Source organism: Mobula birostris, chromosome 11, assembly GCF_030028105.1.
Source record: "Mobula birostris isolate sMobBir1 chromosome 11, sMobBir1.hap1, whole genome shotgun sequence".
NCBI classification, from domain to species: Eukaryota; Metazoa; Chordata; class Chondrichthyes; order Myliobatiformes; family Myliobatidae; genus Mobula; species Mobula birostris.
The window spans coordinates 13,842,844-13,868,139 of NC_092380.1; the positions used below are offsets into that span (position 1 = coordinate 13,842,844).

Here is a 25,296-nt window from a genome sequence, read left to right on the forward strand (position 1 = left end):
AGGGCATCTTCAAGGGCCGATGCCTCAAAAAGGCAGCGTCAATCATTAAGAGCCCCCACCACCCGGGGCATGCCCTGTTCTCATTGTTACCATCAGGAGGGAGATACAGAAGCCTTAAGACACACTGTCAATGGTTCAGGAACAGCTTCTTCCCCTCTGCCGTCCGATTTCTGAATGGACATTGAACCCATGAACATTACCTCACTACTTATTATTTCTATTTTTTTTTACACAGTTTATTTAACTTTTTACAGTAAATACTGTAATTCAGTTTTTTTCCTATATTTATCACATATTGCAATGTACTGCTGCTGCAAAGTTAACAAATTTCACGACATATGCCGGTGATATTAAACTTAATTCTGATAAACAATCTGTGCAGCTGTTAAGACTTACTATACTGTGCACAGTGACCAAAGAGGTCTGAACCAATGTAACTGCCTTCAATAAAAGGTGTGCTGCATAATTTAAGATCATAGGGCCAAGCCAAATCAAATCGAATTGAGTTTATTGCTATATGCACCAGCATGATGAGGTACAAGAACAATGAAAAACTTGCTTGCAACAGCATCGCAGGCACGTAGATTCAAAAAACAGATTATAAATGATACAAGACAGCAAGGAAAAAATAAGGATGTGCAAAGCAAGACCTTATGTCAGGAAAAAAGGGAGAAAAGTCAATGGTAGTGAAAGAGGTGGACGAGGTGTTCTGTTGCTGAGGGAGGAGGCGTTGGATGTAATCGACACAATGAAGCTTGGTGCAGCCATGCAAAAGTTTTGGTGTATTCGTGGGGTGGTGTGGGCAGTGACCACAGCCTAGCACCTTTCTCTGTGTAGCAGGCTCTCAAACACATCATGGGTGTTTTGTTTACGGAGGAAACATGAGTGACATCGATACTTTGTTGGAAATGTATTGGACTGACGGCACAAAGAATGCGGAGGAGGAGAAGATGGCAGCGCAACGGCAGCGTGCGCGGCCTCTCCGGTGAATGATATCTGTAAGCTGTCAAGTAGGGGACCGTGCACAATTCTGATTTGATGGAGACGGACGTGAGAGTATGGAGGAACATCTGGAAAACTTCTGAAATGCCCGCTTTGGTGCCACTGCTACTGTGTGATAACTGGAATCTCTGGAGCAGAAGGCCCTGAATCCTCAGCTTTGCTTGTTTCAGCAGCCGGGGCTATGTCGAAGGCGCTCAGCAGAGGATGGCGCTCGGGAGGCTGTATCGGAGGGGCTGGTCGGAGGCTTGAACTTTTCAGACGGACGGACTCAAGTGTCGGCTGTGGTCGGCTGTTTCCAAGGCATCTGCAAGTTGACGGTGCCTGGAGGTTTATGGCAGGGAGTTTCTCCCTTTTGCCGCTCGCTATCGGGGACTCGGGAGTCGATTGACTCGGGGACTTTGAGACTTTTTTTACTGTGCCCATGGTTTGTTCTTCATCAAATTATGGTATTGCTTCGCACTGCCGTAACTATATGTTATAATTATGTGGTTCTGTCAGTGTTAGTCTTTGGTTTGTCCTGTTTTCTGTGATATCACTCTGGAGAAACATTGTATCATTTCTTAATGCATGTATGCATTTCTAAATGACAATAAAAGAGGACTGAGTGTTCTCATAATCTGATCTCAACTATACTCACTGTGTAAGTAAAAACCTGCCCAGCGAGAGGGACAACCAGTATTGGAAAGCTCACATAAAGTGCTGCAGAAGTCTTCTTGACGAGACCAATTAACGCAGCAATAATCGGCCTTTGGATCAGGACGGCCGGTCACAGTCTCCTACAGTAGAGTAGGACTTGCATCACATCCATAACTCACCTTAATCAATATGCGCATGTCCACCAAGTCTTCCTTGTTCCACTGATCAAACGGTGACAACAGCTGTAACCGCTGGCTCTTTGGGCTGACATTTACTTCAATGCCCTTGGAGTCTTTTGGTGGGTGCTGATACGTATCCTGGCCTGGATCAAAGTCCTTCAGGACAGAAATAAGGTATTAATGGTCTTTTATTGGCTCTCCTCCATTATGTCCTATTTAAGTTTGGAGAAAATAAGAAATCAGACATTTGATACATCCTTTAAATTTGAGCAAATCTGGCGACCTTTTATCCAATATTTTCATTTAGTTTGATTTATTACTTTTTCAATCTTTTTTTTTCAAAGTTTTAGATTTTATCAGAAAGTCTTTTTTTTTGGTCGTATTCTCAAAATGGACTGCCCAGTCCCTTTTTTTTATATATATATAGTGTAGTGACTTTCTTTTCTCTTCATTTAAAACTCAATGTTTTTCCTTTTCTCTTCATAAACTGATAAGAGGAGAATTGTTATTTTCATTTTTTATTATATATTTTATACTAGTTTAACAATATCTATGATTTTGACAAAGTCTATCTTAATCTCAGTTTGTATTGTTACTGATATATATGTTTGAGATCATTCTCCTCTTGATTGTATTTAAAAATTTTTAATAAGGTATTAACAGTGACCTCTCAACATTCTACATCCTCCTCTCTCCCCATTACACCCCACTAATAATTCCCCTTAAAGACGCTGGCCATTGGCTGGAATAGTGGTACATTAGAGACCAAGTTCAGTCCTGACTTCTGGTGCCAGCTGTGTGGAACTTACATGCTCTTCCTGCAAACAAGTTTCCTCCACACAGTCCAGTTTCTCCCCACATCCCAAAGATGTGCGGGTTGGTAGTTAATTGGCCACTGTAGATTCCCTTGATGTGAAGATGAGGGGTAGAACTTGTAGCAGGCAGGAAGGGGAGGGTGGTGGTAGTTGTTTATTTAATATTTCAGTAACATTTGAGTAATCTTGTAAATATATTGTTTGATTAAGCATTCTTGTCTGTTTCAATAATTCATTACTGTTTAAATACGTGAACTGCATAGATGATCATGCTCCCATGTGATACATGTGCACTTCGCTTAAAGTAAAACACAAAGTTAGACTCACTTTTCGGACTCCTGTGTCTTCCTTTAAACTAATTGGAAGATACAAAACATAACAGTATTTGATCAGAATGTAGGGAGAATCAAATAATGGGATTAATGTAAATGGGTGGCTGGGGCCGGCAAGGACTTGATGGGCTGAAGAACCTGTTTCCATACTAGGGAGCTGCCACCACTGAAGTTATAACAACCAATCAAACACGTTATAGATGCTTTGCTTAAGGAGGGAACATGGATGGTATTGATGCTTCTATGACTAATTATAATCCTATCAGGCATGCAGGCACCAGGGAGACACTGGCCTCCACTCCAGTCAGTCAGCCATACATCTGTGGTTAAGTAGCAAGCTTCAGAGAGCTTCGAGGTACATGCTGCTTTCCTCTACTGCAGAGAGCCATGCTGTGCCCGTTCATCAAGAGACTGTGGACAGCAGTGGGAAGTGAGTAGCCAATCAGAGGAGATTTCCTACTCTTTTCTAACTCTGTACTTGTAACCCTGAGTCTCCCTGTTCTACAATACTGTCTGTGCTGTTGTGGGAGAAGGGGTTTGGGAGTCCTCTTGGAAGGATTCCCTAAAGGTTAATTGCAGATTGAGTTGGTGGTGAGGACGGCAAATGCAATGTTAGAATTCATTTCGAGAATATAAAAGCAAGGATGCCATCTTGAGGCTTTATAAGGCACTGGTGAGGTCTCACTTGTTAGGGGTTTTGGGCCCCTTATCTGAGAAAGGATATGCTGTCATTGGAGATGGTTCAAAGGAGGTTCACGAAAATGATTCTGAGATTGAAAGGCTGATCATATAAGGAGCGTTCAATGGCTCTGGGCCTGTACTCACTGGAATTCAGAAGAATGGGGGGCGGGGATCTCACTGAAACATATCGAATGTTGAAAGGCCCTGACAGAATGGATGTGGAGAGGATGTTTCCTACGGTGGGAGAGTCTAAGACCAGAGGGCATAGCCTCAGGATAGAAGGATGCCAATTTAGAATGGAGATGAGGAGGAGTTTCTTTAGCCAGATAGTGGTGAATTTGTGGAATTCGTTGCCACAGGTGACTGTGGAAGCCAAGTCACTGGGTATATTTAAGGCACAGGTTGATATACATAGAACATTGAATAGTACAGCACAGTACAGGCCCTTCGGCCCACATTGTTGTGCCGACCCTCAAACCCTGCCTCCCATATAACTCCCCACCTTAAATTCTTGATTAGTCAGGACATGAAGAGTTACGGTGAGAAGGCAGGAGGTTGGGGCTGAGAGGGAAATGGATCAGACTTGATGAAGTGGTGGAGCAGACTCGATGGGCCAAATGGCCTAATTCTGTTCCTATGGTCTTTATGATCTTACTCACTACCTTGCATTTACTGTGCAACTCCTGCACTGGTTTAACTTCCTAAACTGCCTCACTTCTCACTTATCGGAATTAAATTCCATTCATTATTTTTTGTCCACTTCTCCCAGTTGGAAACCCCCAGTATCAGAAATAGTATCCAGAAATGGAAGCACACAAGCAAAAAGTGGATTAGATAAGTTTGGCTTTCTGCCAAGTAAGGGGCTGAGGAATGGCAAGTGGAGTTTAGTTTAGCCAAGTGTGCGGTGTTGCACTTTGGAAAGCGAGATCAAAGTAGGCCTTTCACAGTAAGCTGGAGAGTGCTTTAGAACAGAGTTCAAGTAGCCGAAAGTGAAGCACCAGGTAGATGGGGCTGAGAAGAAAGTGTTTGGCACACTGGTCCTCAGTCAGAACACTGAGTATAAAAGTTGGAAGATCAAGGTGTAGTTGTACAAAATATTGCTGAGGCCACACTTGTAGTATTATATTCAGTTTTGATCACCCACCCTGCTATAGGAAAATGTTATTAAACTGGAAAGAATGCTGAAAAGATTTACGAGGATGTTGAGGGACTGAGTTTACTGGGAGCGTTTGGACAGGCTCAGACCTTATACCTTGGAACATCGGAGATTGAGAGATGCTCTTACATAGATAGGGTGAATGCATTCAGTGCTTCTCCCCCGCAGTTAGAGAATCAAAAATTAGGGGACATAGGTTTAAGGTGAGGGGGTAAAAATTTAATAGGAACTTGAGGGGCAACTTTTTAATGCAAAGGGTGGTATGTCTATGGAAAGAGCTACCAAAGACCTCAGACATCTCCTTTATACAATGTTGATGTGTTTCAGGACATCACTGCTTTCGTCCCTGAACTCCCTATCATGCTCCATAGTAATGACCGATGGGCAGTACTCAGCTGAGCAATATGACATACTGCAGGAGCCATGTATCTGTTTTCTATCTTCATTGTTTTCTGTGTGTTGCACCATTATTATGACATGGGTGGTAAAAACAAGGAGTTTAGTTACGTATTCATGCCTTACCTTTAGCTTGTAGTTCAGTTATAGTTTAGTTGGAGTCAGTTAGAGACAGCAAGGTATGCGTTGACTGCTAATTTTGCTTAAATATTGTTTAATTATGCTTAATATCATTTAACTTTGCTTAAAATAATTTAATTGTGTTTAACTACATTGAAGAAAGCTTCAGTATGTTTCATACGCTAAGAATGTTTATTTGGTTGTATCACTAGTTTTAGTTTCATCGCCTCAAGATTGTTTGTTTTGCCAGTTGTTTAATAAAGAATCAAATATATGCTTCAATTTCCTTATTGGATTGGATCAGACCTCCAAGAGGACAACCTTGTTGTGGTTTTTTGGAGGTTTGCACACCTCAATGACCCGGAGAGCAATGTTGGCTGGGGTCAGGGCTTTATGCTTTGGCTCCTGGTAGGATCACCCATGCCAAACAGGTCAAAGGGTAGTGGCCAGACTAAGAGTGGTCCATTGGTTCTCCAAGTTTGGGGGTTTAGCTCAGGACTGACAACCCTGACTGGTAAAACAAAACTGTTATGGAAACAGCAATGAAGAATCTTTCTATATCTGAGTGCGAGTCTCTACCTGGGACTTGCATGACTGACAGTAGTGAAAACTGAGAGAAAGCTGCTGACATGATGAAGGAAGCCCTGAACCCAGCCAGAGATGGAGAACCTTCATTGCTGCCTTAAATGTCAGTGGCAGTTTAAAAAAAAAAGGTGTTGGTTGTTTGAGTAACTGTGACAGACACTAATAAAGATGGAAACAAATTAATTGGAGGGAGCACTATAGGTGTTGAGATCATGATGTCCTTGACTGAAGAGTCTAGATTCTTAGGGCAAATGTTCAGCCATTTAGGTCTGATGAGAAATTTATCATAGAGGCTTGTGAATTTTTAGATATGGACACTCAGTTGTTGAATACATTCAAGGCTGGGATCAGTAGACATCAGAGGACTAGAACTGAGGTGAAGCCAAAGGTCAGCTCTTGCACCAATGTTATTGTAGTGATTTAGTTTTAAAAATTTGGGATGGGATTATGAGCATCTTGTGACCTTCCCACAGGCCAAACAATCTGAAGTTGGGAGGAACCAAATTATAAACAAGTTCACCCTATAGCTTCCTAGACTGCCCAGAAATGGTGTTATGTACCTTGGCAGGCAGCTCATCGGCGTTCGGTGCCTTCAATTTAAACTCCTTCCCGTCAGCTCCAACCAGCGAGTCGCGCTCGGGGTCAAATTTCAAGGTGCCAGCAATGGATAGGGCTGTAACGACCTGAGAAGAGAAAAGCACAATCACCAGGCTGTAGCTACTGCACCGCCCTCAGCGTTTCACCAGTTCTGATGCTACTCGGAAAATCAGTCCTAATCAGCCGGACAAGAGTAACGTGGCAGTAAACATGAAACACACTGCTCGGCATCTACGCGGAGGAAAAGAAGTGAGAGTTAATGAAACACAAGAGATTCTCTCAAAGCTGGAAATCCAGAGTAACACACACACAAAGTGCTGGAGGAACTCACAGGTCAGTAGCATCCATGAGCAGCAATAGAGTTGAACTTTTCGGCTGAAGGTTCTCAACCTGAAAAGTTAACCCTCTATTCTCCTCCACAGATGCATCCTGACCTGCTGAGTTCCTCTTGCAATTTGTACTGTGAGATTTAATAATCACTCTGGTAATCAATCTATTTACACCGTCCTTTATCAGCACATTACTAGCACTTGAGAGTACATTTTTCTTTGCCAGGTAAAACTTTGAGATTTTTGTCAACATGACCCCCTTTACACGGCTGCAGATAACAATCCAAGAAAATCCTATTCATACCGCCTTCGCATCCGTGGGTACAACATACTCTGCCTATCTCCCCCTCCGCATCACCCCACTTCAGGGCACGGAAGCTATCTTATGCATCCGTTAGAAACTCAGTGCAATTACAATGCAAGGCCCAGCAATTCATTAGTCAGAGATTCAGATGTGGTTTTGTTGAAGAACATCACTTGTGCTGCCTTTCAACCCTAAACTTACATTCCCACCTCACCAATTCCTTGTCACTGTTAACCTTGAAAAGGGCTCACATCTAATTAATTCTGCAATCAAATTATGAGATAACTAATAAAGTAGCTATTGTCCAGTTAACTAGACCCAGTTCTTAACGGTTCGCAAGCTAAAACACTATGGACTGCTGCAACTCTCACAAATTGCTGGAGGAACGGTGACAAACCTGACGAAGAGTCTCGGCCCGGAATATGGACCATTTATTCCCCTCCACAGAAGCAGCCAAAGAAGACATAACTGTTTGTAATGTGCCTGGGACATGAAACGTTTGTTTCACTTCAATTTGAGAATTACAAAATCAGCTTCCATCATTTCAACCAGATGATTTGTGTTAGCTTTTGGATCTGTTTCACAATGCTACAAGTGAGCTTCTGCTTGTAAAGGTCTCACAGAGACAGAAGGTGAGCAGCTTTCTCTGATTTGATGGACCGAGGAGAGGTGTGTTATTTACCAATCAATACCATGCATGACCTTCTCCTTGTTTTAATTTAAGTGAACGTAACTAGATGATTGAGCCCAAGTTACTTTCAATCAGACGTCAGGCACATGGGAGTCACTCCAGACAACACAGGTTCTGTGCATCCAGCTCCGTACTGGTGCTCTGATTCTGGGTGGGAGTCAGAGTCACTGTAGTCTTTCCCCATTCATGAGCTCACTTCTGGGCATGAGCATTTGATGGCTCCGGGCCTGTATTCACTGGAATTCAGAAGAATGAGGGGTGATCTAATCGAAACCCTTTGAATGTTGAAAGGCCTCAGTAGGGTGGATGTGGACAGGATGTTTCCTATGGCACAGCCTCAGAATAGAGGGGCATCCTTTTAGAACAGAGGTGAGGAGGAATTTCCTTAGTCAGAGAGTGGTGACTCGGTGGAATTTATTGCCACAGGTGGCTGTGGAGGCCAAGTCTTTAAGGCAGAGGTTGATAGATTCTTGATTGGTCAAGACCTGAAAGGATATGGGGAGAAGGCAGGAGATTGGGGCTGAGAGGGAAAATGAATCAGCCACGATGAAATGGCAGAACAGACTCAAAGGGCCAAATGGCCTAATTCTGCTCCTATATCATGGTTTTATGTTATGTGGCATTGTCAGTACAAAGCTGCTACCTCCCGATACACATATATAAACTAGGGTGCCAAAGACTTTTGCACAGTACTGTACCATCATCGTCATCATCATCATGTGCTGTGTTGTTTGACATGGGTGATCACAGACTTTCCATGACCATGATTGTTCTCGGCAAATTTTTCTACCGAAGTGGTTTGCCATTTCCTTCTTCTGGGCAGTGTCTTTACAGGATGGGTGACCCCAGCCATTATCAATCCTCTTCAGAGATTGCCTGGCATCAACAGTCGCATAACCAGGACTCGCAATGTGCACCAGCCGCTCATACGCCCATCCACACCCTGCTCCCATGGCTTCACATGACCCTGATCAGGGGTGTGAGGGAGGGACTAAGCAGGTACTACACCTTGCCCAAGGGTTACCTGCAGGCTAGCGGAGGGAAGGAGCGCCTTACACCTCCATTGGTAGTGATGAATCTCCACCCTGCCACCCAACAGTACTGTATATTGGTTAAAGTAGGAAGGTGGTTGGGAAACCCAGGTAAGAGTACTTAGCTTTGTATTAGCTCAGTCGCATTAAGTGTTATTTGGTAACTGGAAAGACATAATATCCAGTACTGTGCAGAAGTCTTGGGCACTCTAGCCTATATATACGTGTGCCGAAGACTTCTGCACTATACTGTACACATACATCCTGATACATATAGCCTTCGATTGACGGGATTAACTGCACTCTCTCCCTATGTTTTCAGGACGTGCAAGGAATGCGGCACTTCTTACTGTAATTTACGGTTTTTATTACGTATTGCAATGTACTATTGCCGCATAACAACAAATTTTCCGACATGTGCCAGTGATATTAAGCCCAACTCTGGGCTTGTTTGAACATTAAATGAAACACAAAGTTGTGTTCTATGGACTTTACCTCAGGTGATGTGACAAAGGCATGGGTAGCAGGGTTGGCATCATTGCGCCCAGTGAAGTTCCTGTTGTAGGAGGTCACAATCGTGTTCTTTTCACCTTTCTTAACGTCCCGCCTTGATTGGAAACAAAAACAAAAATATAGAAATAATTAACACTCGAAAGCAAAGATACTGAAAATACCAAACATCTGAAATAATATGCTGGAAGCACTCATGACCTACTGAACATTTCCAACAGTTTCTGTTTATATTTTAGGCTTAACTATGACTTGCTATAGTACCAATTCAAACTAAGTGCCCATGCCCACACAATCCTGTCAAATATAAGGGAAACCAACTCTCACCCTTTTCGAGCTTCAGTTTCATTGCACCTTCCAGACAGACATTAAAGCGATGTGCAAGATTGTCTCTGGTGATTGACAGAGCAGAGCAACAATAACACATACTGCATGGAGGACATACTTCAATAATCTTTCTTTCAATGTCATTCACTTCAGGAAGTGGGGTGGAGTACACACCCTTGTCTGTATCAATGGTGCTGAGATGCAGATGGCTAAGAACTTCAAGTTCCTAGGGGTAAATAACAGCAACAATTTGTCCTGGTCTAACAACAGACAATATGGCCAAGAAAGGGTAAGGAAATTTAGCATTTCCCCAATAACCTTCACCAGTTTTTACAAGTGTATCCTATCTGGATTCATCACAGCTTGCTATGGCAACTGCTCTGCCCCATACTGCAGAAAGTTGTGAACATAGTCCAGTCCATCACACAAACCAGCCTCTCCTCCACTGACTTGTGTTGCTTCAGGAAAACAGCCAAAGTGATAAAGGACACCCCCCCCACCCCACCCCATTCCAGCTGTCTTCTCTTCTCCCTTACACTGTCAGGCAGAATGTACAAAAGCAAGAAAACAGATCCCACTAGGCTCAAATACAAGTTTTATCCTGTTGTTGTTATAAGACTGTTGATCAGCGCATGATAGCCTTTTCAACCTTACTGGCTAGGAAAGCCATTTTACTTAAATGGAAGGACCCCAACCTTCCGACCGTCTTTTAATGGCTTTCCTCTATTATGTCCTGTTTAAGTCTAGAGAAAATAAGAAGTCGGACATTGGAAACATCCTTTAAATTTGAAGAAATCTGGCGACCTTTTATTCAATATTTTCATATGATCTGATTTTTGTACTGATTCTCTTCTATTTTTTCAGAACCTTGGATTTGATCAGAGAGTCTCTCTTCTCTTGGTAAACTCTGCTGTCATCAATGATGCCCTCACCTGCATCTCCTCCATTTCCCGCACTTCGGCTTTCACCCCATCCTCCCGCCACCACAACAGGGACAGAGTTCCCCTTGTCCTCACCTACCACCCCACCAGCCTCCGGATCCAGCACATTATCCTCCACAACTTCCGCCACCTTCAAAAGGACCCCACCACTAAGCACATCTTTCCCTTTCCACCCCTCTCCACTTTCCACAGGGATCGGTCCCTCTGCGACTCCCTGGTCCACACGTCCCTCCCCACAGATCTCCCACCTGGCACTTATCCCTGTAAGCGCAAGTGCTACACCTGTCCCTACACCTCCTCTCTTGCCACCATTCAGGGCTCCAAATAGTCCTTCCAAGTGAGGCAACACTTCACTTGTGAGTCTGTTGGGGTCACCTATTGCATCCTGTGCTCCCGGTGCGACCTCCTCTACATCAGTGAAACCTGATGCAGATTGAGGGACCGCTTCATCGAGCATCTACACTCCGTCTGCCAAAACAGACAGGATCTCCCAGTAGCCAACCACTTCAACTCTGCTTCCCACTCCCATTCACATATGTCCATACATGGCCTCCTCTACTGCCATGATGAGGCTAAACTCAGGTTGGAGGAGCAACACCTCATATACCGTCTAGGTGGTCTCCAGCCCCTTGGTATGAACATAGAGTTCTCCAACTTCCAGTAATTCCCTCCCCCTCCCTTCCCCTATCCCTATGTCACTCTGCCCCCTCCCCCAGCTGCCTATCACCTCCCTCATGGTTCTGCCTCTTTCTACTACCCATTGTGTTTTCCCCAATTCCTTCTTCACCTTTCCTGCCTATCACCTCCCTGCTTCCCCTCCCCCACCCCCTTTATCTTTCCCCTTACTGGTTTTTCACCTGGAACCTACCAGCCTTCTCCTTCCCACCCTCCCCCCACCTTCTTTATAGGTCCTCTGCCCCTTCCCTCTACAGTCCTGACGTAGGGTTCCGGCCCAAAACGTCGACTGATCGTTTCCACGGAATCTGCCCGACCTGCTGAGTTCCTCCAGCGTGTTGTGAGTGTTGCTCTCTTCTCTTGGTTCTTCTCTCAGGATGGACTGCCCAGTCCTTTTTTTTTCTGTTTAGAATAGTTTTTTTTTTCTTTTTTTATATAAAAATTTCTAATAGTCTTTCCTTTCTTCATAAATTGATAAGAGGAGAATGAATTACATTCTTTTTTTTCTCTATTACACATTCTGAATCAAATTTATACTTTGCAGATCAACACTATGCGTGATTCTGATACTGTTTATTTTACCTTCTGGATGTACTGTTATTGACATATATACCAGAGATATTCTCCTCCTGTTTGTATACACACTTTTTAAAAAAAAATCAATAAAAAGATTGAAAAAGAAAAAAAGAAAGACTGTTGAACAAATGTTTTGTGCAATAAACTTTTCGTGAACACAAAATACTCTGCAGATGCTGGGGTCAAAGCAACATTCACAACACGCTGGAGGAACTCAGCAGGTCAGGCAGCATCCGTGGAAAAGATCAGTCGTTTCCACGGATGCTGCCCGACCTGCTGAGTTCCTCCAGCGTGTTGTGAAAGTAAACTCTTCATTTCTCAATCTGCTTCATCATAGCCCTTAACACCTTATTTATCTACCTACACTATACTCTCACTCTAAATGCAATAATATATTAATGTATTGTTTTGATTTTCCTTTTATACAACCTTAATGTACTTGTACTTCAAGGTTCAAGGTACATTCATTATCAAAGTATGTATGCAGTACACAACTCTGAGATTTATCTTCTCCATATAGCCATGAAACAAAGAAAATCATAGAAGCCACACACAAAGTGCTGGAGGAGCCATCTATGGAAAAGAGTGAACAGTCGATGTTTTGGGCCGAAGCCCTTCATAAGGACTGGGAAAAAAGATGATAAGCTAGAGCAAGGTGGGGGGAGGGGTGAAAGAAGTACAAGATGGTATGTGTTAGGTGAAACCGGAAGAGGGTGAGGGTGAACTAAAGAGCTGGGAAGTTGACTGGTGAAAGAGATAAAGGGAAGGGGAAGGAACACCAGAGGCAGGTGATGGGCAGGTAAGGAGATAAAGTTAAAGCGGGAAACAGAAATGGGAACGGTGAGGGGGTGGGGTGGGGTATGCGCGTAATTACCGGAAGTTAGAGAAGTCAATGCTCATGCCATCAGGTTGGAGGCTACCCAGACGGAATGCAAGGTGTTGCTCCTCCACCTTAAGTGTGGCCTCATCATGACAGTAGGAATGAGAATGGGAAGTGGAATTAAAATGGGGGGCCACTGGGAGATCTTGCTTCTTCTGACGGATGGAGGGTAGGTGCTCGGCAAAACGGTCTCCCAATCCATGCCAGGTCTCACCGATATACAGAAGGCCACACCGGGCACACCAGATACATAATTCTAAGAAGAAGCGGGGAGCTTTAAAGCCCTCCTGATGGGGGGATGGATGTGTATTGGGACTGGATGTCCATGGTAAAAATGAAATGATCAGGGCCAGGGAACCTGAAGTCATTGAAAAGATCCAGGGCACGTGAAGCGTCACGGATGTAGATAGGAAGGTACTGAATCAGGGTCGAGATATGCAGACATAAGTTCTGTGAGGCAGGAACAACCAGAAACAATGGGTCTACCTGAACAGGCAGGTTTGCGGAAGTAGAAACGGGAGGTGTGGAGTGAGGGAACAATGAAGTTGGTAGCAATGGATGGGAGATCCCCAGAAGCATAGAACCTGCTGAAAGGAAAACATCAACCCCAAACAACTAGCGTGAACAAGGACATCAAAACCCCAAACCCCAAGCCCCAACCCCCCACCCCCCACCCCGTCTGTAAAGAAAAAAAAACACATTAGTGTAACCTCTCTACCTGTCCCACTGTCCAATGCAGGGCCCACATGCATTAGCGAGAACAATCCCACCGACATCCCTCAGAACTTGAGCCTGTGAAGACAGAAAGTACTGTTAAGTGTGGAAGACTTTGTCTCATTGTTCAATCTCAGAACAAAGCACTCCCCTCCCGTAGAAAACCTCTTTGCCTCAAGCTGCAGAACTCAAAAACAAGGCCAGTCACCCATCTACAAAGAAAATTTCTGCTCTGCAAATTCATTGGCTCTCTTTATTACACTCCCAAATGGGGAGCACTGAATGAGCTGGGAATTGTTACATTCTTTAAAGTAATAAAGAAGCTGCCTCCAGCCTCTATCCCCAAGAGGACCACAACTTTGTGGTAGGGTTTGAAGGCTTGTGTGCCTCAATGACCCAGAGAGCTATGCTGGCTGGAGTCAGGGCCTTGCTTTGGCTCTTGGTAGGGTCACCCATGCCAAACAGGTCAAAGGGTAGAGGCCAAAAAAAGAGTGGTCCACTGGTCCACCAGTCCTCCAGGTTTAGGAGTTCAACTCAGGGCTAACAACCCTGACCGGTCAAAAATCAATTGTTACAGAAACAGCAATGAACAATCATTCTATATCTGTGTACAAAGGTGGAGGACCTTCATTGCTGCCCTAAATGCCAGCGACGTACTGGGCAGTAAGTAAGTGTACAACATCTGCAGCCCTATGCAGAGTTGTCTGATAACTATTAGAGAGCTCAGGACAAAATGTAAGTACATTTAATCCATCTTTCCTGCCCTTTTCCCACTATCCACCTCTTTCAAAAGGTGGTACGAACTGCTCAGAAGGATTCTATGCTATCACTTTTGGAAGAGCTTATTAAATGGTGATATAGAAGTTACGCAGACACGTGAGACGGCAGATGCTGAAATCTGGAGCAAAAAGCAAACTGCTGGTGGAACGCTGCAGGCCAGGCAGCATCTGTGGTGGAAAGTGGACTGTTGACACTTTGGTTCAAGACTCTTCACCTGGACTGGGTATTCAGCTCGACACCCCTCATCTGAACTAAATAATTATGCGGTGACTGATCAGCAGAAAAATTTGATGGCTGAAAATTCAGCAGTCCTATGATTCCATCCAATCTGAATTTCAGTGAAGTACCCTTAGTTCAGAATTATAGTTATCAGAATCAGAATCAGGTTTATTATCATCAGCATGTGACATGAAATGAGGATGCCATCGTCTACCTGCTGAACCGTGTCTACGCCCACCTGGACAAGCTAGCGAGCACTGTGAGGGTCATGTTTTTTGACTTCTCCAGTGCGTTCAACACCATCCGCCCTGCTCCGCTGGGGTAGAAGCTGACAGCGATGCAGGTGGACGCTTCCCTGGTGTCATGGATTCTTGATTACCTGACTGGCAGACCACAGTACGTGTGCTTGCAACAGTATGTGTCCGACAGAGTGATCAACAGCACTGGGGCTCCACAGGGGACTGTCCTGTCTCCCTTTTTCTTCACCATTTACACCTCGGACTTCAACTACTGCACAGAGTCTTGTCATCTTCAGAAGTTTTCTGATGACTCTGCCATAGTTGGATGCATTAGTAAGGGAGATGAGGCTGAGTACAGGGCTACGGTAAGAAACTTTGTCACATGGTGTGAGCAGAATTATCTGCAGCTTAGTGTGAAAAAGACTAAACAGCTGGTGGTAGACCTGAGGAGAGCTCAGGTAACGGTGACCCCTGTTTCCATCCAGGGGGTCAGTGTGGACATGGTGGAGGATTACAAATACCTGGGGATACGAATTGACAATAAACTGGACTGGTCAAAGAACACTGAGGCTGTCTACAAGAAGGGTCAGAGCCCTTTCTATTTCCTGAGGAGACTGAGGTCCTTTAACATCTGCCGGATGATGCTGAGGATGTTCTACGAGTCTGTGGTGGCCAGTGCGATCATGTTTGCTGTTGTGTGCTGGGGCAGCAGGCTGAGGGTAGCAGACACCAACAGAATCAACAAACTCATTCGTAAGGCCAGTGATGATGTGGGGATGGAACTGGACTCTCTCATGGTGGTGTCTGAAAAGAGGATGCTGTCCAAGTTGCATGCCATCTTGGACAATGTCTCCCATCCACTACATAATGTACTGGTTGGGCACAGGAGTACATTCAGCTAGAGACTCATTCCACCGAGATGCAACACAGAGCGTCATAGGAAGTCATTCCTGCCTGTGGCCATCAAACTTTACAACTCCTCCCTTGGAGGGTCAGACATCCTGAGCCAATAGGCTGGTCCTGGACTTACTGCCTGGCATAAATTACATATTACTATTTAACTATTTATGGTTTTATTACTATTTATTATTTATGGTGCAACTGTAATGAAGACCAATTTCCCCCGGGATCAATAAAGTATGACTATGACTAAATTTGTTAACTTAGCAGCAGCAGTTCAATGCAATACATAATCTAGCAGAGAGACAAAAATAATAATAAATAAAATAAAACATAATAATAAACAAACAAGTAAATCAATTACATATATTGAATAGATTTTTAAAAACATACAAAAACAGAAAATACTGCATATTAAAAAAGAAGTGAGTTAGTGTCCAAAGCTTCAATGCCCATTTAGGAATCAGATGGCAGAGGGGAAGAAGCTGTTCCTGAATCGCTGAGTGTGTGAGGGGCACCTAGGTGTGACTCGAGTAGCAGCAGTACTCTCAATGGATACGATTAAATATTCCCGTTTCAGCCTGTTACAGCTAAAAAGGACAACTGCTTCCAAGGTCAGTACAGTCAACAAAGATGTCTTAATGTGTTTAAATGAACTAGTTATATACTCACATATCCATCCCTCTCAATGGTAGCACGGATCTGCTCAGAGCCTGGTGTTACAGTGAACTGAGACTTGCACTTCAGTCCGTGGTCAATCGCCTGTTGTGCCACAGCAGCTGACCGGCCCATATCCTCATAACTGCTGTTGGTGCAGCTGCCGATCAGGCCTGGCAATACACAAACAATGGCCCATTTTAGTACAGGTATCAAAGTATCAGATCAACAACTCTATTTCTCATTTACGACCCACCTTATTCAGCCTGTTTAAATATTAAATTGTAAGTTGGCTCATTATTGTCACATACCAAGGCACAGTGAAAAATTTGCCTTGCATACCTTTCGTAACACAGTGCATTGAGGCAGTAAAAGTTAAAATAACTGAATACAGAATAAAGTGCTACAGTACAGAGTGCAGGTAGGCTGGAAGGTGCAAGGTCACAATGAGGTAGATCGCGAGGTCAGGAGTCCATTTCATTGTGTACCAGAAAACGTTCAATAGTCTTATAATATCGGGGTAGAAGCTACTCCTGAGCCTGGTGGTATGTGCTTTCAGGATTTGGTACCTTCGGCCCGATGGGAGAGGGAAAAGACAGGATGTCCAGGGTGGGTTAATTATGTGACAAGAAATATAGACAGAATCCACAGAGCGAAGGCTGTGCAGAGTTGTGTCTACAATTCACCGTGACCATGAGCAGAGAGGTTACCACAACAAGCTGTGATGCATCCAGATTGTATGCTTTCTATGGTGCATTGATAAACATCAGTGAGGGAGTTGGAATTATACCAAAACTGATCAATGTTAAGGTGCTTGGTTCTTCCACATTCACTGTCCCTTAAGTGTATCAAAATGGCAAACTCACAACCTGTCCTCCAAGATGCATCAATGGTTCAGAAACATATCCAGGAAAGATGAAAATTACACTAATTCCTGCATTGGTTACACTGGACAACAAAATTGTTCGAAGGTGTTGCTTGCTCAGAATGTTTTTTTCTGATTATGATAAGACTTCTTGAAGCTGAACACAAATATAATTTCCGGAATTTGGAGAAACAAGAAATTAACTTTTATTGAATACAATTCATTTAATTGCATAATGGGGCTGACCCTTTGCAGTAGTTCAACTAAGCTAAAAATGTTTTGTTGATGATTTTCGTTCATACTCAGTGTCTGAGGCTTCTTGTTTAAGTATCCAACAATAATCAGCCAGCATTGATGGATTCCAGTTGCCCTGATACCATTTCTCCATGATCGCAATGTCCCAGTGAAACCTTTCACCATGCTCGTCATTGACAGTGCCAAGATTTGCAGGGACGAAGTCTAAATGGGAATGCAGAAAATGAATCTTTAGTGACATGTTGCTCTGCATGCTTTTGTACACTTGAAGCGTTGTCAACCAGCTGCACGTAGTTTGGTGTTTTGTAGTTGCCAAGAAAAATTTCAAACAACATCCTTGATCGCCTTCTATGTGACTTTCTCTGGTCCCACTAGATGTTCTTCAAAACTCCTTCCTTAATCTTAGCATCAGTTATTCTGACTTGAATTATGAATTGAAATAATAAATATAGGCTATTTAAAAAAATACTGCATGCTAGGGAAATTTCATGGTGATTTTCATGATCAGCAGCTCAAAATCCATTAAGATACACCCAAAGTATCCGGGATGTAAGATCTTTGTTGTGCAGTGATATTCGTACACATTAAAGTACAGATTTAATGCAGCTGTACAGGGCACCTTAGCCTGATGTTTAAGTTATTTTCTTCCCACATTCCAAACTCATGGGTTATCAGAATCAGGTTTAATATCACCGGCATGTGTTGTGAAATTTGTTAGTAGTTTAATTGGTCACATGGTTGTAATTGTGTTACCACGTTGTAGCTCTAAAAAAAAAAAACAGATTGTCCACCAATGCTTAAAGGTGAAGCTGATACGTGAACAATGACAATAGGTTATGGTCCCAAAAGTCTGCAGCACCACACTGAAGGTAAAGCTTTAATGATAGAGGGGATTAAACAAGTCTCTGTAACTCCATTCTGCAACCTTGCTCCAAAAAGATGCAAGACAGGTACGATAAAAAGGTGAAGGTAGCTGACGAAGGAACAGAAGGATTGCACCTGCACATTTTGACAGCAGCTGGGGAGGAAATGTCAGAGACATGACAAATTATTACAGTGAGAATATAGCCCAGGACAGGCAGACAGCTTATGCAATGGCATTACATAAAAACAAATGGAAGTAGAATGAGGCCAACCAATTACAAGTTGATGCACTTAACCCAGACATAGAAAGATAACGACATCCTGATACAAATATTGAAGAGAATATGTCATGTGGAAATAGGCCAGTCTGCCCATCTAGTGCTAACTGCTCTGCAACTGGCCTTCCTCTCTTCCTACTGCACCTCAACCTGTCAGCATGCTTAAAACCTGTTCCTTCTAATACATCTGTGCTAGTTCCATCCAGCACTGATGGTTCTGTGTTTCACTGCTGCCAAGTAGTTAACAGGAGAAATGGAGGGTTCCTCAACCAGCCTTTGCCTCACGCCCATCAGGCATTCATCCTCTGTGCCTCGACCGGTCCATCAGATGAACTCTGTTAACTGAACACTGTGCAGTGATCAAACCTGCGATGGAAGTCTTTCCAAATTTATAATATCAATAAGATCAGAGTACAGTGGGTAGTTTTGGGCCGGTTATCCAAGTAAGGATGTCATTGAAGAGGGTCCAGAGGAGGTTCACAAGAATGATCCTGGGAATGAAAGAGTTAATATACAAGGACCATTTGATAGCTCTAGGGCTGTAGTCGCTGGAGTTTAGAAGAATGAAGGGGGGTATGTCGTTGAAAACCATCAAATATTGAAAGGCCTGGATAGAGTGGACGTGGAGAGGATGTTTCCTATACTGGGGGAGTCCAGGTCCAGAGGGCACAGCCACAGAGCACAAGGACATCCCTTTAGAGCAGAGATGAGGAGAAATTTCTTTAGCCAGAGGGTGGAATTCATTGTCACAGACAGCTTTGGAGGCCAAGTTATTGGATATATTTAAAGCAGAGGTTGATAGGTTTTTGATTAGTTAAGGTATCAAAGGTTACAGGGAGGTGGTGGGAGAATGATGCTGAGAGTGATAATAAATCAGCCATGATTGAATGGCAGAGCAGACTTGATGGGCCGAGTGGCCTAATTCTGCTCCTATGTCTTATGATCTTAACAGAAGAGATGCAAGATATTTGTATTTTCCTTAGTGTTTTGATAAGAGAGCACAAAGTAGGCCACCAAGTGTGAAACCAGGACACACAGCTAGCTAGTAAATAGTTAAGATAGGGTAAAGGTCAGCACAGAACCAGAGGTAGATAGAATCTGTTGTACACAGAGCTGCTACCACTCCTATTCACCATTTACCATAAAAACTGTTGCACAACTCATTCCTCACTAAAGAGGAGTTCAGTCTAAGGAAAGTATCTTTGACCTCACAATACATTTAGTTTTTTCACTATAACATAATGATTAATAATGCTTCTCAGGTTGGTAGGCCTTGACCAGTGATGCTGGGACCCCAGCTGCTCCTGACCTATTCCTACATTTATGACCTTGGCTGAGGGGACCAAAATCCTTCTCTCCAAGTTTGCTGATGACACTAAACTAGTTGGCAATGAGAGTATGGAGGAGGAGTATAGAGACATCCAGGAGATACGGTCAAGCTGATGGTCAGATAGAATATCACGCGGCAAAATGTGAGGTAATTCATATTGGTACACAAAACAGAAATGCAATGTATTTACTTAAATGTAAGAGAAAAATTGTTTATATTAGTGTGCTTTTAAACAACTCATTGAAAACCAACATGCAGGCTCAAGGAATGATCAGAAAATGGAGAGTTAACTTCTGTTACAAGGTGCATCTTTCAAATTTATATTGGCTCAGTTGTAGTTCATTTGAAAAAGAGATCGATTGATTTCTTGATCTTAGGTGCTACAGGGAGATTGTAGAACATCTTTCCACAATCTCCAACAGCACAGGAGCATCACAAGACTGTGCTTAGTCCTCAGCTCTACTCGCTTTACACAATGACTGTGTGGCCAAGCACAGCTCCAATGCCATATTCAAGTTTGCTGACAACACTGCTGTCACTGGCGAATCAAAGGTGGTGATGAATCAGCATATAGGAAGGAGATTGAAAATCTGGCCTAAAGGTGCCATAACAACAACCTCTTACTCAAAGTCAGGAAGACCAAGGAGCTAATTATTGACTTCAGGAGAAGAAACCCAGAATTCATGAGCCAGGTCTCATCACAGGATCAGAGGCGGAGAGGGTCAGCAACTTTAAATTCTTCAATGTTGTTATTTCAGAGGGCCTTTTCCTGGGCCCAGCACATAAATGCAATTATGGAGAAAGCTGCACCTCTACATCCTTAGTTAGGAATCTACTGAAATTCGACATGACAAGCAAAAATTTGGAAACCTTCTATAGATACGTAGTGGAGAGTTTATTGACCGGCTGCATCACAGCCTGGTATGGAAATACCAATGCCCTTGAATGGAAAATCCTACAAAAAGTAGTGGATACGGCCCAGTCCATCACGGGTAAAGCCCTCCTCACTATTGAGCACGACTACATGAAACACTTTGGCAGAAGAGCAGCAACACCCTACCGAAGGGTCTCGACCCAAATCGCCGACTGTACTTTTTTCCACAGATGCTGCCTGGCCTGCTGAGTTCCTCCAGCATCTTGTGTGTGTAACTCACTTTCGAGGACTCTTCATCTCATGTTCTCAATATTTATTGCTTATTTATTTATTTATTTGGTTTTTATTTGGTTTGTACTTGCGCAGTTGGTTGCCTTCTGCACTCTTGTTGAACACTCAAGTTGTGTGGTCTTTCAGTAATTCTATTATGGTTATTATTCTGTAGATCTATTGAGACTGCCCATCAGAAAATGAATCTCATGATTGTATATGGTGACATATTTGTAGTTTCATAATAAATTTACTTCGAACTTTGAGGAAAAAGGAAGATCAGCCATGATCTTGAAGACAGAGCAGGCCTAAAGGGCTAGCTACTCTATTCCTAATTCTTATGTTCTTGTGCATTTGAAAAACAAATACATTCAAGTTTTAAAACCATATTTGTTCTATTAATAATGCACAGTAATATGCTGTATAATCTCACTGCCTCAAACAAAGTTGGTTAGATGGAAACAAGCAAGACATCAATCATGTGTTTCGAAAATTAAGTGCTGAATTCCACCAAGGTCTGCCATAAGGTACATGGGAATACGCACTCCCGGTGTTCAAATTGCCCAACTTTCTTTCAACTCCTTGCAAAAAATAACCAGAAAGTGCACATGCATGCCAGGTGTTGCAGTACATGAACAAAATGGAATTGGAAAAGTATTTTTAAAATTCCCAAACAAAAATAATCGACACAGAGGAGGACTTTTACTAATACACAGAATGGCTATTAAATCAGCCCACAATTTTTAATGTAGTTAAATGTGAAATGATGCACCTTAAGAATAAGCAGAATATGTTATTCCAGGAAAAGCTGCAGGATAGGGAACTAAAACAAACCTAGGGGTACAGTTATACATTCATCCATCCACGCACAGAATCTACAACGTAGAAACAAGCCTTTTGGCCTAACTGGTCTATGCCATTTATGCTCAGCCCACAAGCCTCCGGCCATGCCCCATCTAATGCAATTGTTAATCCTTCTATCCCCTCTCAATAGGCAGCCTGAATCAGCAGCTCATCTGTGACACCAACTGTCACTATCCTGACACACAGGACAAGCTCCCAACAGAAAAACAAAAACCTGCAGCTGCTGTAAATCTGAAACAAAAACCATAAGATATAGGAACAGAATTAGGCCATTTGGCCCATTGAATCTGCTCCGCCATTTCATCATGGCTGATCTATTTCCCTCTCATCCCTAATCTCCTGCCTTCTACTCAAATCCCTTCATGCCCTGACTAATCAAAGGAACCTTTGATTATCAACCTTCGCCTTAAATATACCCAATAACTTGGCCTCTACAGCCATTGTGGCAAAGAATTTCACAGTTCACAACTCTTTGGCTGAAGAAATTCATCCTCATCTCCATTCTAATTGGACGTCTCTCAATCTCCCCACATCCACACTTTCAAGGGCTCTCAACATTCCATAAGGTTTCCATAAGATCCCTCCCCTCATTCTTCTGAATTCCAGTATATATTGGCCCAGAGCTATCAAACAAATGATGGTGGGGCTTGTCAGCAGGCAGATTCCACAGTGTTAACGTGGAATTTGATCAACTCATCAACAGATGCTCCTTGATTTGCTGAGCACACTCACCATATTAATTCCAAAGTGCCAGATGTTGTCTCGGTCACATTGAATATGCAGGCAACCTTGGCACATCAGAAAGAAAAGGTTCCTTTGCTGGGGTCACATTTGAGAAACAAAGACCAACAATTGTTTTTTGTTGTCTGAATAAGGTTTGTGCAGAATTTCCTGATTAAAATAGTGTCATAGAAAAGTATTGCACAGAAACAGGCCCTTCAACCCATCTAGTCCATGCCGAACTATTTAAACTGCACTGGGGAAGTCAAGAGGTAGGAAGCACAGTAATATTTCAGAAATCCAGCTTGCTCAGGGCTTTGATGGTGCAGACTGGCAAGTTTTCCACACAATTTTGTGTTATTTCCATTACTATGTCAAAACATTTTTAATTTTTAAAAAATTTTTGGAAAGTGAGGGGAAAAGGAGCACAGGAACCGAGGTCTAGTGAGTGGTAAGGGAACACGGGAACTGGACTCTCCAGTAAATGGGAAAGGACCATTTATCTAACACTGAAATAAAACACAAGAAATTGCAAATTCTGCATGATTCGTACAGCTGTACCTGACTAAGATGGTATAATTAGCAGGATTTGCCACCCACCGGTTTTTAAACAGCATTGTGGGCCAAGGGGCCTGTATTGTGCTGTAGTTTTTCTGTTTCTAAGCTGCTTAAAAAGGGAGTTAGTAAGGTGGAGGTATTTAAAAAAACAGCTCAATTGTAGTTCAGAGGTTCAGGTCAAATATATCCACTGGTATCTTGTACCTTGGGCTAACATATTATAACATCTGGTGCATACATTGTCCTCAAGTCCAAGCTAACTGGCCATGAACACATACTGCGGGACTAAAATGACTGCATTTGGCTATTGTGGTGACAGAATACAGCTGCATTTACTGAGCATAGGATTTTAATCGTAAGATTACATGAATATTCATTTTCTGGATGACAATGGCATCATATAACTGCATGAAATGGAGGTATGAAGGGGAAAAGCCAGAATGGAAGGAAGGTTCGGCACTCGTTGTTCAAAATGACAAGCTGCTGCGTCTTATCAATAAAGCATCGATCACTCACTACAGAGTGAGCAACTTGAAGTGTCGTCATAAAATGAATCGCAAGTCTTCATCCGAATGGGACCAGAACGCCTAAGTTATAAGGAGTTGTTGGCTATGCTGGATCTTTGGCTCAGGAGTTTATAAAATCACGAGGGGTATTGGTAAGGTAGAGAGGTAGTCAGATCCCCAGGGTTAAGGAGTCCAAAACTTGAGGGCACAGATAGAGGATAAGAGGGAGAGATATAGTACCCCATGGATATCCTGACACTGGTTGACATACCCACAAGCGGCATCCGTGAGCAGCAACAGGCTACTTAAAGGCTCTTCCACACCAATGATCGAGACTGTTAATTCCACACAACGCTTCTCTCACTAGGACCCACTGATTAGTTGCCAAGACCTGGAAACTCTTTCTTAATCTATGGACATTATGGCAATTTGTAGCCTAATGACACCCATCCCGATCAACCCAGAGCACACATTCAACAAGACCAATTAAATTTAATTTAGATCACTTTCAGTCCCCACCACACACCCACTCTGATATGACTGTGGCCCCCTACAATGCTCTACCGAAATTCAGTGTAATCTTGAGGAACAGCTCCCGTATCCCCCATCTCAGAAGCCTCCCTAGAACTCAATACTGACTTCAACATTTCCAGGTAACTCAATTTCTTTTTAGTGGGTAGTTAAGCCACAGGCTCTCCCCTCTCCACTGATATTTCCTAATCCACTGGGCATTTCAACTACACAGATTTTTCATGTTCCTATGCTTCTCTTTCTCTCTCTAATCACTTTCATTATTCCATCAACCAGATGGCTTCATCAACAATTTGTGACAAAAGTCCTGAAACAATCCCTTTGTCTCACCCTTTTTGCCGTTTCCTAGTTCTTAAGAACAATCTTCAACTTGAGATGTTAACTGTTTCTCCTCCTACAGATGCCGCCTGGCCTGCTGAACACTCACATCATTTTCTGTTTACTTTTTAGACTATCACTTTTTTTTTCAGACTACATTTTTTTTAGATTTCCATAAAATCAGTGACTGAGTTCACACTGAATTGATTCCACAATCCATGATTCACTTTTAAGGACTCTGCAACTTACGTTCTCAATATTATTTATTGCTAAACACTTTTTGGTTAACACCTACGCTCTATCTGTTAGATAAAGCAGGATCTCCCAGTGGCCACACATTTTAATTCCATGTCCCATTCCCACTCTGATATGTCTATCCATGGCCTCCTCTACTGTAAAGATGAAGCCACACTCAGGTTGGAGGAGCAACACCTGATATTCTGTCTGGGTAGCCTCCAACCTGATGGCATGAACATCGACTTCTCTAACTTCCACTAATGCCCCACCTCCCCCTCGGTCCCCATCCGTTATTTATTTATTTATATACACACACATTCTTTTTCGCTCACTCCTTTTTCTCCCTCTGTCCCTCTGACTATACCCCTTGCCCATCCTCTGGGTTTTTCCCTCCCTGCCCCTTTTCTTTCTCCCTGGGCCTCCTGTCCCATGATCCTCTCATATCCCTTTTGCCAATCACCTGTCCAGCTCTTGGCTCCATCCCTCCCCCTCCTGTCTTCTCCTGTCATTTTGGATATCCCCCTCCCCCTCCCATTTTCAAATCTCTTACTAGT

The 25,296-nt window shown here is 43.1% G+C and overlaps 1 protein-coding gene across 1 annotated transcript in view; it reads right to left on the reverse strand.

The window, feature by feature from the left end:
* The window catches only part of aco2 (aconitase 2, mitochondrial), a 75,980-nt gene that overhangs the window by 10,066 nt on the left and 40,618 nt on the right, over positions 1-25,296 (reverse strand). The window contains exons 10-14 of the mRNA XM_072271711.1: positions 16,288-16,445; positions 13,482-13,555; positions 9,350-9,461; positions 6,463-6,585; positions 1,818-1,973 (exon numbers count right to left, since the gene is read on the reverse strand). Coding sequence (XP_072127812.1) covers positions 1,818-1,973; positions 6,463-6,585; positions 9,350-9,461; positions 13,482-13,555; positions 16,288-16,445 — 623 coding nt within the window. The remainder of the gene's footprint in view (positions 1-1,817; positions 1,974-6,462; positions 6,586-9,349; positions 9,462-13,481; positions 13,556-16,287; positions 16,446-25,296) is intronic.